The sequence below is a fragment of the Candoia aspera genome, chromosome 7 (genome assembly GCF_035149785.1).
Source record: "Candoia aspera isolate rCanAsp1 chromosome 7, rCanAsp1.hap2, whole genome shotgun sequence".
NCBI classification, from domain to species: Eukaryota; Metazoa; Chordata; class Lepidosauria; order Squamata; family Boidae; genus Candoia; species Candoia aspera.
In genome coordinates this window covers 21,989,542-22,005,438 of record NC_086159.1, presented here as the reverse complement: position 1 = coordinate 22,005,438, position 15,897 = coordinate 21,989,542, and the positions used below count along the sequence as shown (strand labels likewise).

Sequence of the window (15,897 nt, the reverse complement as noted above, 5' to 3'; positions counted from 1 at the left end):
CTGAACCAACTTCCTCCAACAAACCATAGTTAGGTTTCACCATAATGTAAAGCTGCAGTTAATCATATTGGGAAACAGACATTTTGGATCTTATACTTGTAACTGTGCTAGGAGATTTGATGTAATCCAGGCTTGTCTATACTATGAGTTATCATGACATGCAAATGCAGTTAGAGCAGTGTTTCTCAACCGTGGGAACTTTAAGAGGTGTGGACTCCAGCCATGCTAGCTGGAGAATTCTGGGAGTTTAAGTCCACACCTCTTAAAGTTCCCACAGTTGAGAAACACTGAGAGTGTGGGTTTATTTCCTTCCCAGTTTTTAAAATTTCATTTATAGACAGCTTTGATTTGGATATACAAGTTCCAATGTTTTTACTTATACTTACTGTTTTTGAGTGAGATAATAAAATCAACAGGAGAAATATATACCTACCTACACATACCTTTGAAAGAGACAACTAACAACAGAAAAGGGAAGGGGAAAAATTAAAACATTTATAAAATAATTCCATAATAGGATAGTTTGGCAAGCCAAAGACCATAAAACTGTCCTGTAGAAGATAATTTATTAAAGTACCTTTGAATGTCAAAAGCAGTACCAGAATCTGCATAGACCTTTAAGTTATTCAGCAGGATATTGCATGCTTCGTTGATTAGAGGAGTCATCTATAAAGAAGCACAGGTATATTGTACAAACACAATATATTTCTGTACATTAAGTATATACTGCAGGAGCTAACTGATCTCAAGAGCTTCTCATCAGTGGATGAAGTTATTTTCTTAAGGAAGAAAGTGAAGTATTACATTTATACAAGTGAGATCTATGTTCTAAAATGCTCTCTCCCATATTGAAAGCCTCTGAGTCCCCTCTATCCTGATAACTGTGACGATTATTCTTGGTCAAAGGACGCACTGCATTCCTTTATGACAAAATGGCACCCAAATTGTACATAGATTTACTAAGGGCTAGAAGCAGGGATGTTGCAGTGGACAAGTGAGGTTGGTATCTTTAGAGGTTCCTTAGGATAAGGCCCCAAAGCTTCATAAGGAATTATGCTTGAACAGCTTTCCTAGTATCAGGAACATTTTGAGTTCTATGCTGAGTGATCTAAAGACAGGCGTACAAGTCAGCTTCTCCCACCTGTGAAGACAAAAAAGGGATGAGATCTTTCTGCATGAAACCAAGAGCATGGGTTAGTATGATCAATGCCATCACACCACTTAGTCCTGTTGTTGCTGATCTGCTACCTCCTCCCCGTATTGCACCCACCCCAATTTGATTCAAGGTTTGTGCAACCACAATATTTTGGTCAAGAAATGCGATCAAAAATCCTATGGGCAGCAAGCAGCACTCATACAGAGAAACCAGTATCCTTATGCACTAAAAGGAGGCTAGCAGACAAGTTCTGGATGGCGTGCAAAATGATGCTATTCTAGCAGAAAAGTAAAGTGCCCTCTATGACCTTCTTTGCTCAGCAATTTCTGATAGCATTAGAAAATAAAATGATATTAATGTTACCCAAGGATGACCTTCCAAACCACTTACGTGACCAAAATTGTACAAACATCCCTTCTATTGAATCTTTTTGGTAAACAAAGGAAGGAGCCTAAAGATCCTATCAAGCTCTATCAGCTTCTTTGACAATCTTTGTTCCTGCCAGCAGGAAAGCCATTCTAGAATATGACCTTTAAACTTATGCTTCTGTCCATTAATCATTGTTTTTGTGATGCAGTTTGTGCTAGGTTGGTATTTTTCCCTCTCCTTCCAATATTCCCTACCTGGTGTCTTTTGGTTTGGTAACCCTTCGCCCTTAAAAAAAACAACCACCACCATATCCTTTTCTTACAGCAAGTGCTACTTAAAGAGGAAGAATTAGGAACCAGAAGCAGAATCAAGTTGATCCTGCTGATCAAGTCATTAATCAATAATATTTTAGCCAAACTGGAAACAGCTACTGACCCTTTTTGGTGAAATATGCTTCTTTGCTGGAGTCTAACCATCATGCATTTTTTTTTCTCTTGCACTTAATCCCATCATAGTAACAGTGGTTGTGCAAGTGTTTACAGATAGTTTTGGCCTGTTAGCTTTAATTGCATGAAGCTTATGTTCCCACCCCAACAACAGGGGAAATGCTAAGAAGCTCCCACACATTTTGTTAAAGATAGCTTGCAGCAGAAAGGAGAGACTCCATTCCAGCTTGGTACAGGCATAGGAAAAACTTTGTTTTTAAAATTCAAGCAAGCTATGAGGTTCTGTGAGCACCCAACCCACCCACCCCATGAATTCTGTTTCTCTTTCCCTCCTCCATTAATTCCTGTGAAATTGCAGTTGATTTGAACATTATTATTTAGGCCAAAACTGGAGTATTAATGCTTATGTCTGTATATGCATGTGCATGTGCATGCACATACACATGCACACACACACAAACCAATATATATAGGTATATAAAATATATTAAAATCCATTAAAAATATTTTTAAAATATGTACATAAAAACAAGACCTGGAGCTGACTGTAGTTCAGATCACGAACTTCTTCTTGCACAATTTAGGATCAGACTAAAGAGATTAGGGAAGACCCACAGATCAGTTAAATATGAGCTCACTAATATTCCCAACGTCAGCGAAGGATCGTTACCTTGTCGTGGTGCTGGAGCTTGAACACCTCAATGATGCCATGAGCTAAACCGTGAAGGGACACCCAAGACGGGAAGGTCATGACAGAGAGGTCAGACTAAAGGCCATCCCTGGGGAAGGTAATGGCAACCCACCCCAGTATTCTTGCCGTGAAAACTAAATGGATCAGTACAACCAGAGATATGTCGGTATACCATCGGAAGATGAGACCCCCAGGTCGGAAGATGGTCAAAATGCTACTGGGGAGGAACAGAGGATGAGTTCAACTAGCCCCAGACGTGATGACGCAACTAGCTCAAAGCCGAAAGGACGGCTAGCGGCTGACGGTGCTGGTGGTGAACGGCGAATCCAATGTTCTAAGGATCAACACACCATTGGAACCTGGAATGTAAGATCTATGAGCCAGGGCAAATTGGATGTGGTTATTGGTGAGATGTCAAGATTAAAGATAGACATTTTGGGCATCAGTGAACTGAAATGGACTGGAATGGGCCACTTCACATCAAATGACCACCAGATCTACTACTGTGGACAAGAGGACCACAGAAGAAATGGAGTAGCCTTCACAATTAATAGTAAAGTGGCTAAAGCAGTGCTTGGATACAATCCAAAAAACGATAGAATGATCTCAGTTCGAATTCAGGGCAAGCCATCTAACATCACAGTGATCCAAATATACGCCCCAACCACAGATGCTGAAGAAGCTGAAGTAGAGCGGTTCTGTGAGGATCTGCGGCACCTACTGGACAACATGCCTGAAAGAGATGTTATTTTCATCATGGGAGACTGGAATGCTAAGGTGGGCAGTCAAATGACACCTCGAATTACAGGTAAGCATGGCCTGGCAGAACAAAATGAAGCAGGACATAGGCTGATAGAATTTTGCCAAGACAACTCACTCTGCATAACAAACACTCTCTTCCAACAACCGAAGAGACGGCTTTATACATGGACTTCACCAGATGGACAACACCAAAATCAGATTGACTACATCCTTTGCAGCCAAAGGTGGCAGAAATCTATACAGTCGGTAAAAACAAGACCTGGAGCTGACTGTAGTTCCGATCATGAACTTCTTCTTGCACAATTTAGGATCAGGCTAAAGAGATTAGGGAAGACCCACAGATCAGCTAGATATGAGCTCACTGATATCCCTAAGGAATATGCAGTGGAGGTGAAGAATAGATTTAAAGGACTGGACTTAGTAGATAGAGTCCCGGAAGAACTATGGACCGAAGTTCGCAACATTGTTCAGGATGAAGGCGGCAACAAAATACATCCCAAAGAAAGAAAAAACCAAGAAGGTAAAATGGCTGTCTGCTGAGACACTAGAAGTAGCCCAAGAAAGAAGGAAAGCAAAAGGCAACAGTGATAGGGGGAGATATGCCCAATTAAATGCAGAATTCCAGAGGTTAGCCAGAAGAGATAAGGAATTATTTTTAAACAAGCAATGCGCGGAAGTGGAAGAAGACAATAGAACAGGAAGGACAAGAGACCTCTTCCAGAAAATTAGAAACATTGGAGGTAAATTCCAGGCAAAAATGGGTATGATCAAAAACAAAGATGGCAAGGACCTAACAGAAGAAGAAGAGATCAAGAAAAGGTGGCAAGAATATACAGAAGACCTGTATAGGAAGGATAACAATATCGGGGATAGCTTTGATGGTGTGGTCAGTGAGCTAGAGCCAGACATCCTGAAGAGTGAGGTTGAATGGGCCTTAAGAAGCATTGCTAATAACAAGGCAGCAGGAGACGACGGCATCCCAGCTGAACTGTTCAAAATCTTGCGAGATGATGCTGACAAGGTAATGGATGCTATATGCCAGCAAATTTGGAAAACACAGGAATGGCCATCAGATTGGAAAAAATCAACTTATATCCCCATACCAAAAAAGGGAAACACTAAAGAATGTTCAAACTATCGAACAGTGGCACTCATTTCACATGCCAGTAAGGTAATGCTCAAGATCCTGCAAGGTAGACTTCAGCAATTCATGGAGCGAGAGTTGCCAGATGTACAAGCTGGGTTTAGAAAAGGCAGAGGAACTAGGGACCAAATTGCCAATATCCGCTGGATAATGGAAAAAGCCAGGGAGTTTCAGAAACACATCTATTTCTGTTTTATTGACTATTCTAAAGCCTTTGACTGTGTGGACCACAACAAATTGTGGCAAGTCCTTAGTGGTATGGGGATACCAAGTCATCTTGTCTGCCTCCTGAAGAATCTGTATAACGACCAAGCAGCAACAGTAAGAACAGACCACAGAACAACAGACTGGTTTAAGATTGGGAAAGGAGTACAGCAGGGCTGTATACTCTCACCCTACCTATTCAACTTGTACGCAGAACACATCATGCGACATGCTGGTCTTGAGCAATCCAAGGCTGGGGTTAAAATCACTGGAAGAAACATTAACAATCTCAGATATGCAGATGATACCACTTTGATGGCTGAAAGCAAAGAGGAACTGAGGAGCCTTATGATGAAGGTGAAAGAAGTAAGTGCAAAAGCTGGCCTGCAGCTAAACCTCAAAAAACCCAAGATTATGGCAACCAGCTTGATTGATAACTGGCAAATAGAGGGAGAAAACATAGAGGTAGTGACAGACTTTGTATTTCTAGGTGCAAAGATTACTGCAGATGCTGACTGCAGTCAGGAAATCAGAAGACGCTTAATCCTTGGAAGAAGAGCAATGACAAATCTCGATAAAATAGTTAAGAGCAGAGACATCACACTGACAACAAAGGTCCACATAGTTAAAGCAATGGTGTTCCCCACAGTAACATATGGCTGCGAGAGCTGGACCTTAGGGAAGGCTGAGAGAAGGAAGATAGATGCTTTGGAACTGTGGTGTTGGAGGAAAATTCTGAGAGTGGCTTGGACTGCAAGAAGATCAAACCAGTCCACCCTCCAGGAAATTAAGCCAGACTGCTCACTCGAGGGAATGATATTAAAGGCCAAAGTGAAGTACTTTGGCCACATAATGAGAAGATGCTGATGCTAGGGAGAGTGGAGGGCAAAAGGAAGAGTGGCCGACCAAGGGCAAGATGGATGGATGATATTCTAGAGGTGACGGACTTGACCTTGGGGGAGCTGGGGGTGGCACTGACTGACAGGAAGCTCTGGCATGGGCTGGTCCATGAAGTCACGAAGAGTCAGAAGTGACTGAATGAATAAACAACAATATGTACATATACATATACAGAAAGATCTCTTATTGTTCTTATGCTGAATGTAAAGAACGTAGATCCATTTTGAGACATTGGAATAATCAAAATAATCAAAAGTTCGTAGTTTTTCCAAATCTGGTCACTTCAATACAGTTTTTTGGTTAGGACAATGCAACAGTTAAGAGATCCTGTCTATCACCATGCCATGGTGCTAAAGAATCTCCTTATCCTTCTTCCTTGCCCTAAATCCAGAAAGGAGAAATAAAAACCAGATTTGCCTTTTCTTTTTGTTTGATAACTTATTGATGATCTCCCAAAAGTCTGTCCTCTAGTGAGAATATGATTTGGTTTACTTTTATTAGCTAAATTCCCTACAGAAACAATAAAAGTGGCTATCAACCACCTAGAGAGTCAGAGGAAAGCAAGGTGTGACACTCTTCTCTCACACTCCCTTTCCTTTATCCAAAAAGAAGCTAAGCCAACTTCCTTCACAGCTAATTCGAGTCAACCCCAACCAGCACTTCCAAGAAACATGATTTTTTTCTCTCCCTCTTCCATCTGGAAATCCTTCCCTCACCCACTCCACTCCCTCCTCCTCCACCTTTTCTCCAGGAATATAACCTTCTCTGTCTTTATTCTGAATTCCCAAATTAAGCTGTGTCCATGCAAAAATTCTACCTTTTAACACATGTGTATAGGTGAATGATACTTCTTCAAACTTCTTACAACTTCTTTGTGGAGGCAACAGGCCTTGATGTTTTTTGTTTGGCAATAAGTCTCATATATGTTTCAGCCTTACTTTGAATTCTTCATTTCCTTCTCTTGGTGAGAGGCCTTGCCATGTACTGTACTGACTTTGTTTTTATTTTATTTTTCTATTTGTAGCTGAATAGGTCTTCAGCAAAGGATCGTTACCTTGTCGTGGTGCTGGAGCTTGAGCACCTCAATGATGCCATGAGCTAAACCGTGAAGGGCCACCCAAGACGGGAAGGTCATGACAGAGAGGTCAGACTAAATGCGATCCCTGGGGAAGGTAATGGCAACCCACCCCAGTATTCTTGCCGTGAAAACTAAGTGGATCAGTACAACCAGAGATATGTCGGTATACCATCGGAAGGTGAGACCCCCAGGTCGGAAGATGGTCAAAATGCTACTGGGGAGGAACAGAGGATGAGCTCAACTAGCCCCAGACGTGATGACGCAGCTAGCTCAAAGCCGAAAGGACGGCTAGCGGCCGACGGTGCTGGTGGTGAACGGCGAATCCGATGTTCTAAGGATCAACACACCATTGGAACCTGGAACGTAAGATCTATGAGCCAGGGCAAATTGGATGTGGTTATTGGTGAGATGTCAAGATTAAAGATAGACATTCTGGGCGTCAGTGAACTGAAATGGACTGGAATGGGCCACTTCACATCAAATGACCACCAGATCTACTACTGTGGACAAGAGGACCACAGAAGAAATGGAGTAGCCTTCACAATTAATAGTAAAGTGGCTAAAGCAGTGCTTGGATACAACCCAAAAAACGACAGAATGATCTCAATTCGAATTCAGGGCAAGCCATCTAACATCACAGTGATCCAAATATACGCCCCAACCACAAATGCTGAAGAAGCTGAAGTAGAGCAGTTCTATGAGGATCTGCAGCACCTTCTGGACAACACGCCTCAAAGAGATGTTATTTTCATCACAGGAGACTGGAATGCTAAGGTGGGCAGTCAAATGACACCTCGAATTACAGGTAAGTATGGCCTGGGAGAACAAAATGAAGCAGGACATAGGCTGATAGAATTTTGCCAAGACAATTCACTCTGCATAACAAACACTCTCTTCCAACAACCGAAGAGACGGCTTTATACATGGACTTCACCAGATGGACAACACCGAAATCAGATTGATTACATCCTTTGCAGCCAAAGGTGGCGGACATCTGTACAGTCGGTAAAAACAAGGCCTGGAGCTGACTGTAGTTCAGATCACGAACTTCTTCTTGCACAATTTAGGATCAGACTAAAGAGATTAGGGAAGACCCACAGATCAGCTAGATATGAGCTCACTAATATTCCTAAGGAATATGCAGTGGAGGTGAAGAATAGATTTAAGGGACTGGACTTAGTAGATAGGGTCCCGGAAGAACTCTGGACAGAAGTTGGCAGTATTGTTCAGGAGGCAGCAACAAAATACATCCCAAAGAAAGAGAAAACCAAGAAGGTAAAATGGCTGTCTGCTGAGACACTAGAAGTAGCCCAAGAAAGAAGGAAAGCAAAAGGCAACAGTGATAGGGGGAGATATGCCCAATTAAATGCAGAATTCCAGAGGTTAGCCAGAAGAGATAAGGAATTATTTTTAAACAAGCAATGCGCGGAAGTGGAAGAAGACAATAGAATAGGAAGGACAAGAGACCTCTTCCAGAAAATTAGAAACATCGGAGGTAAATTCCAGGCAAAAATGGGTATGATCAAAAACAAAGATGGCAAGGACCTAACAGAAGAAGAGGAGATCAAGAAAAGGTGGCAAGAATATACAGAAGACCTGTATAGGAAGGATAACAATATCGGGGATAGCTTTGATGGTGTGGTCAGTGAGCTAGAGCCAGACATCCTGAAGAGTGAGGTTGAATGGGCCTTAAGAAGCATTGCTAATAACAAGGCAACAGGAGACGACGGCATCCCAGCTGAACTGTTCAAAATCTTGCAAGATGATGCTGTCAAGGTAATGCATGCTATATGCCAGCAAATTTGGAAAACACAAGAATGGCCATCAGACTGGAAAAAATCAACTTATATCCCCATACCAAAAAAGGGAAACACTAAAGAATGTTCAAACTATCGAACAGTGGCACTCATTTCACATGCCAGTAAGGTAATGCTCAAGATCCTGCAAGGTAGACTTCAGCAGTTCATGGAGCGAGAATTGCCAGATGTACAAGCTGGGTTTAGAAAAGGCAGAGGAACTAGAGACCAAATTGCCAATATCCGCTGGATAATGGAAAAAGCCAGGGAGTTTCAGAAGAACATCTATTTCTGTTTTATTGACTATTCTAAAGCCTTTGACTGTGTGGACCATAACAAATTGTGGCAAGTTCTTAGTGGTATGGGGATACCAAGTCATCTTGTCTGCCTCCTGAAGAATCTGTATAACGACCAAGTAGCACCAGTAAGAACAGACCACGGAACAACAGACTGGTTTAAGATTGGGAAAGGAGTACGGCAGGGCTGTATCCTCTCACCCTACCTATTCAACTTGTACGCAGAACATATCATGCGACAAGCTGGCCTTGAGGAATCCAAGGCTGGAGTTAAAATCTCTGGAAGAAACATTAACAATCTCAGATATGCAGATGATACCACTTTGATGGCTGAAAGTGAAGAGGAACTGAGGAGCCTTATGATGAAGGTGAAAGAAGAAAGTGCAAAAGCTGGTTTGCAGCTAAACCTCAAAAAAACCAAGATTATGGCAACCAGCTTGATTGATAACTGGCAAATAGAGGGAGAAAATGTAGAAGCAGTGACAGACTTTGTATTCCTAGGTGCGAAGATTACTGCAGATGCTGACTGCAGTCAGGAAATCAGAAGACGCTTAATCCTTGGAAGAAGAGCAATGAAAAATCTCGATAAAATAGTTAAGAGCAGAGACATCACACTGACAACAAAGGTCCGCATAGTTAAAGCAATGGTGTTCCCCGTAGTAACATATGGCTGCGAGAGCTGGACCATAAGGAAGGCTGATCGAAGGAAGATAGATGCTTTTGAACTGTGGTGTTGGAGGAAAATTCTGAGAGTGCCTTGGACTGCAGAAGAAGATCAAACCAGTCCATCCTCCAGGAAATAAAGCCAGGCTGATCACTTGAGGGAATGATATTAAAGGCCAAACTGAAATACTTTGGCCACATAATGAGAAGACAGGACACCCTGGAGAAGATGCTGATGCTAGGGAGAGTGGAAGGCAAAAGGAAGAGGGGCCGACCAAGGGCAAGGTGGATCGATGATATTCTAGAGGTGACGGAATCGTCCCTGAGGGAGCTGGGGGTGTTGACGACCGACAGGAAGCTCTGGCGTGGGCTGGTCCATGAAGTCACGAAGAGTCGGAAGCGACTAAACGAATAAACAACAACAACAAGCTGAATAGGTATGCACTATTACATCGATCTTCTCTCAAAATGTCCTGTTTCGCCACCTTTGAATAAATTCTTCATCTCTTTCTCATTGAAGTGAATGTGTTAAATTCCCCACTGACTGTTAATTACTTAAGAATCTGTTAGCTTTTAGGCTGGGAAGTGCTTCAGATTTCTGTGTTAGCCTTTAATCTGCTAATTGTAACTACTGAAAACCAAGTGACCATTTGATAGCGCCATATGCCATTAGCCTCACATATTATTTAACAGATTGTACTGAACAGTTATTAATTATAGTTTCATTTTTTAACTTCCTGTATGCAGAAACCTGTTTAATAACCTATAGTGTTCAGTCCCAACAAAACTGGCACTGTGGTTTGATACACTGCACTTAAAGGAGACCTAAACACATAAACCAACTAAACCTCTTCAAAACATATTAAGTAACCCAAAACACCCAATAGCCCAAGAAGAAAAAACAGGAGTTATTTACAACATACAGTGCAAAGACTGTAGCAGCCACTATGTAGGACAGAGAGGCAGAAGACTAGCAGAGTGCATCCACAAACTGGCAGTCAGAAGACATGATGAAAACTCCTTAATCTCACAACACATGGGCAGACTCAACCATATTTTCAACTGGGAAACTGAGCATCCTAAACCAAGCCAAATCCAAAAACACCAGAGAATTCCTGGAAGCCTGGAACTCAGACAAAGCAGCCATCAATAGACACATAGAGGTAAACAACATTTACATACCATTCAGAAGAGACAATAGGAAAGCCAAAAGACCGGAACACAATCTCCCCAGCAATCGACACCCACATATGCAAACATTAACACTAGGATTAACAACAGATGAACAATCAAACAGCACAATATACTCTAATCAAGGAAATATTAACTCAATCAACCAAGCAGCAACTAACAGCCCAATCAAGGAACTCCCAAGAAGAGAACAACACCTCCACCAACACAAGCTGGACAAACCACAGTATATAAACAGAGAGCGAGGCCCACTCCCTCTTCGCACTGAAGATGTTGCCTAGTCTGGCAATGAAACGTCTGCAAGAAAACAACAAGGCTGAGAGAGCACCAAGGACTCCAGAGACCTAAACTTTTAGTAAATCTATCTGCAGGTTAAATCTTCACCTAGCTGAAATGGCTCAAATTCTCAGGCATTTTGAAAGGTGGAGACCTTAATTAACCCAAACTTTTGTTAACTCAGAGTTAAGATTAATACCCCTTTCAACATTTTATAAAAGTTTGTTGGGTGAATACTTCTTCATACAGCAGAACAAATTAGAATATGGAGTTAGTGGCCACAAGAGGTATTAGGCCAGCTTGTTGTTGTTGATCAGTCATTTAGTCGTGCCCGACTTTTCGTCACCCCATGGCACGCCAGGTCTTCCTGTCCTCCACTGTCTCCCAGAGTTTACTCAAATTCATGTTCATTGCATCGGTGATGCTATCTAACCATCTCATCCTCTGCCGTCCCCTTCTCCTTTTGCCTTCAGTCTTTCCCAGCACCAGGGTCTTTTCCAGTGAGTCCTCTCTTCTCATTAGGAGGCCAAAGTATTTGAGCTTCAGCTTCAGTATCTGTCCTTCCAATGAGCAGTCAGGGTTGATTTCCTTTAGGATTGACTGATTTGACTTCCTTGCAGTCCAAGGGACTCTTAAGAGTCTTCTCCAGCACCACAGCTTGGGCAGTTTTAAAGGAGGTTTGGACCAATTTATGGAAGTTAAGACAAGTGGCTGCATGTCAAGATGATTATATGCTACTTCCAAGTTCAGGCGCATCATGCTCTAAATTAACAGTTGCTAGGACACAAGTGGAACAGAAAGTTATGCCCTTTTTCATTGAGGCATCTGGTTGTCCACTGTGAGGAACAGAATGCTGGGCTACATAGACTTCAGTCTGATTCAGAAGTACTGTTATCAGAACACTGTTATCTGATGTATGTAGCCTTCAACTTCCAGAATTTTCAGCAATGGCCATTCTGGCTAGGGAATTCTGAGAACTGAAGTCTATACATTTGGTAGACGCACAAGAGTGATTTACACTGAAAAACAACTTGTTACTTCAGCATGAAATATAACTTTCAAAAAATTGAAGTCTTCAATATTCTCCTTATTTGATTAATCATCACATTAAGTTTAATTAATTAAGGATCTTCTTAATTGTTATGAAGGTACTAGAATCAAAGGTACAGAAAGGGGAAGGAGGTTGGGATTCACTGTGCCCTTCTTCTATCTTGTAATACAGTCTTCCATCAGATGGTCTTAGGCTTTTCCCCTTCCTCATTTTTTGCAACTGTTTGCTATCTATAGCAGCATGCACCAAAGTTTCTGGTCTTCTTTCCTTATAGTTATCCTAGGGACCCTTTTTGAATGTTTCTATAATCAGTCCTCTTCATCTGTAAGCCATAGTCACCTGGCACAGATACCTCTCCAGCACAGTTCCTTGATACCTCAGGAATTGCTAACAGTCATGTTGGTTTGTAGGATAGGAAACAATTAATAGTTTGGATTAGAAAACACTGAAACATGGTAAGATATCAAACTTTACAGAATATACTTGCTCTTTAAAAGACCCAAAGCTTATGTGCTGTTATTAATAGAGAGGATGATCCAAAACGGTATTCTCAAAATCTATTTGGATAGTATGAATTTCCTGTTTTAGATGCCAGATTTTGCTAGAGTGAGTTAATCTGGCTATGGTAGAAAAATCCTGGGCATTTAGATATACAGTACTCACTGCTAATTATCCCGTCACTACTAATTTGGCACTGAAGTTCTCGTAGGCCGATCAAGTAAGAAGGCAAGAGACTCCAGATGTCAAAAATACTGCATCATTTCCCTGGCACTTCATATGTCACATGTGCCTTTTACAGAAGTTCTTGTTTGCAATTCTTGTAATTATGACACTGGATTATTCTCATCAGATTCTAATAATTCTTCAAACCATGACTAGATATCAGCAAGATTTTATACAACTGTGGATTATTTAAATTACTATTAAAATGTGACTTGGGGGCACATATGGCTAGATTGGAAAACTACTTCCAACTACCTAGCTGTATAGGTTAGGACTGTGATTTTGTTATATATGTAAAATGAAAGTAATATCACTTTTTAAATAAAAAAGAAGCAGCGTCATAAATTATCTCGTAAGATTTTATTGGTGCAAACCTAGCAGGTTAAAGGGACTCCTGAAAAATCAGTATTATAATCTGAGAACAGAGGTACACAATCTGAATTGCTAGGACCATACGTGACCCTTGAAAACTTGAGGTGTGACAATCAAGGCCAGTTGGTTATCATCATGTAGTAATTTTTATGGTGATACAAGGGGAAATTGCTAAATATAGGGAGAATAACTGCCATTATTTAATAAACCTAAATTAAAGTTATTTTCCCTGCCCCCATCCGCTACTTTGCCTGGCCCTGCCTACATCTGCAGTTAGCAAAAAAGTGAAGATGATGGCTTTGTCCTTTTTATACCTTCCAATATCTTCCAATACATTTTGTTAAAACATCCATGGTATAAGAAAATAATAAATAGGCATGTAACAAAATATATAACAAGCATCATAAAACCAAAAATTAACACCATTAATATAAATAAATAGATGGCAACAATCACAATTCAAGTGCTCTTCTAAATATCCTTGAATGTGAATCTTTAGTCATGTATTTAATAATTTAATAATGTTCAATTATTATTCAATAATTTTATTCTCTGTCACATTAAACATAAATTGCTAACAACTCTGCAGGTTCCTGAGTGCTGCACTCCAGACTTCTAGGAGCTGCGTGGTGTCCTGGGCATTCAAGTGATTTTTTTTTTATCCTGTTAATAAAGATGTAAGTAATTTAACTCTGTAATATATACAAGGAAGAAGTTCATCAACTGTATGCCCCAATTACTTAGGATTCTGCACCTTTGTTTAATCAATTTTCCACAGAGTGTATGGGTAGAACTACACATTAAGCCCCACATTGATGATGACAAGAGCACAGTCAGGAAAAATAAAAATCAATAAACTTTGGGTGATGTCTGCTGAACAGGGGAACGAAGTTATTTATCAAACCTGACAACAGATTCTAAAAAATAGGATATTCCATTCTTCTATTCTATCTCACAGCACTAAATCAAGCCTTCCTGTAGTTTGGTACAATGTGATCAATCATTCATTCTTAACACATTTCCGTACAAATGAATTGGAATGTTGTTAAGCATTCCAGCCACCTTAATGACTTAACAACAACTACTGCTACTTCTTATCCTTATTCTTATTACAGATACTTATATGTCCCCTTTCCTGCAGGAGATCATGGCAGCTCATATGGAGATCTCCCCTCATTTTATCACCACATGCTGCTATATCACCACATGGCTGGCTGGGGAATTCTGGGAGCTGAAGTCCACACATCTTAAAGTTTCCAAGTTGGAAAAACACTGGTTTAAATGAACAGGAGCTGTTCAGGGATCAGACATTCTGGGTGATTGCCCATCCCCACCCAGAGTGAATTGCAGATCTCAGCTGTCCAGTTTTCACTTGCCTATTCTTGCTCTTTTAGTGTTTTTACTGCTGACTGAAGTTGTATTTATATATACTTAAAGAGTTATAAGAACAGGCAAACAGAATTCTACAGTAGTATATATATTGTCCACAGAAGAAATTTCTTGGTTAATTTTTAAACTCTGGAACATTAGGGTATCTGTCTGCTGCCCTGCAGAAAGCAATTCAAAATCAGTAATTTTAAATGTAACAGAGAAGAGGGATAACTTCCCAAGAACAAAAAGTAGCAGCAAATATGACATAATTCTGGTTTTATGTCATACCGTGTGTTTTTGTTCTGAATATATGTCCACCATTTTAGTTCACATTTAAATAAAACTTATCTTCCCATTTTCAAAGGAATATACAAAACTGAAGTGTAGTTTATAATGCACACTTTTTCTGCATTTTGTAATTTGGTTTGTCCATTTTAACAGAATGTACATTAAGGGAAAGTCTGTACATAAATGCATACATTCATGAAAACAATATACCACTTGCTTTCTATTTGGGAAAATTTGCAAAAACTGTGCATTCTTAAAAATTGCTAACAAAAACATGTATGTTTGAAGAAATGTGTATCAAAATATATGCTAATTTCAGTGCAAACTCTAAAAAAGATTCTCAAGTCTATCTAACCCAAGAGCCAGTTTGGTGCGGTTAAGGTGCTGGCCTAGTAACCAGGAGAGTATGAGTTCTAGGCCGGCCTTAGGCATGAAACACTGAGAAAAAGTGAGCTTGATAGATTGCTAAAAATGAAAAACTGAGGAGAATTAAACATGTTGATAACTATGAAGCTGCTAAGGAAGTTCATTCAGAAATTTGTAATGAGCTATCATCAATCCCACCTCTTCATTACATTGTTCCAGGCAGGGCCACAACTGGGGGGGGGGGGTCAGGCAAGCTGGGCATGTGCCCCAGGCGCTGCACTGAGGGGGGCGCAGAATCCATGTTTGCCCTGGGTGACAGAGACCCTAGTTGCGGGCCCAGTTCCAGAGGCAATAATGTGCAGGAGAAGGGCAAAGAGATGGAGAATATTGTACAGAAAAAGCACAGGTGTTACTCAACGGAAGGGTTAGTAGGTAGGAAGGAATATCTGTTCTGGATATAGTCACATTTCCGTGAAGGAGTAGATATATAGTTCTGGATCAACTTTGCCACTAGAAGTCAGTTCTGTTGATTACATAAAATACATCTTTAGATCCTGCTGATAAGTTCACTGGATTGGAACACATAGGATTTTATAGCTTTTCATGTTTTCTATCTTTATTTTGCTTCTGTAAGTTGCTCTGCAATATTTTATAAAGAACAGTACACAAATTAAATAAATGAATGAGTGAACAGTGGGACCTATTTCACAAATTCAGCAAGTTGTTCAACTTTTTTGATATAACCCACTATTTT

At 40.6% G+C, this 15,897-nt stretch overlaps 1 protein-coding gene across 1 annotated transcript in view; it reads right to left on the bottom strand.

Annotated features, from left to right (window-relative positions):
* The window catches only part of TBXAS1 (thromboxane A synthase 1), a 269,800-nt gene that overhangs the window by 80,233 nt on the left and 173,670 nt on the right, over window positions 1–15,897 (bottom strand). The window contains exon 7 of the mRNA XM_063308553.1: window positions 578–666. Within this exon, the coding sequence (XP_063164623.1) occupies window positions 578–666 (89 nt within the window). The remainder of the gene's footprint in view (window positions 1–577; window positions 667–15,897) is intronic.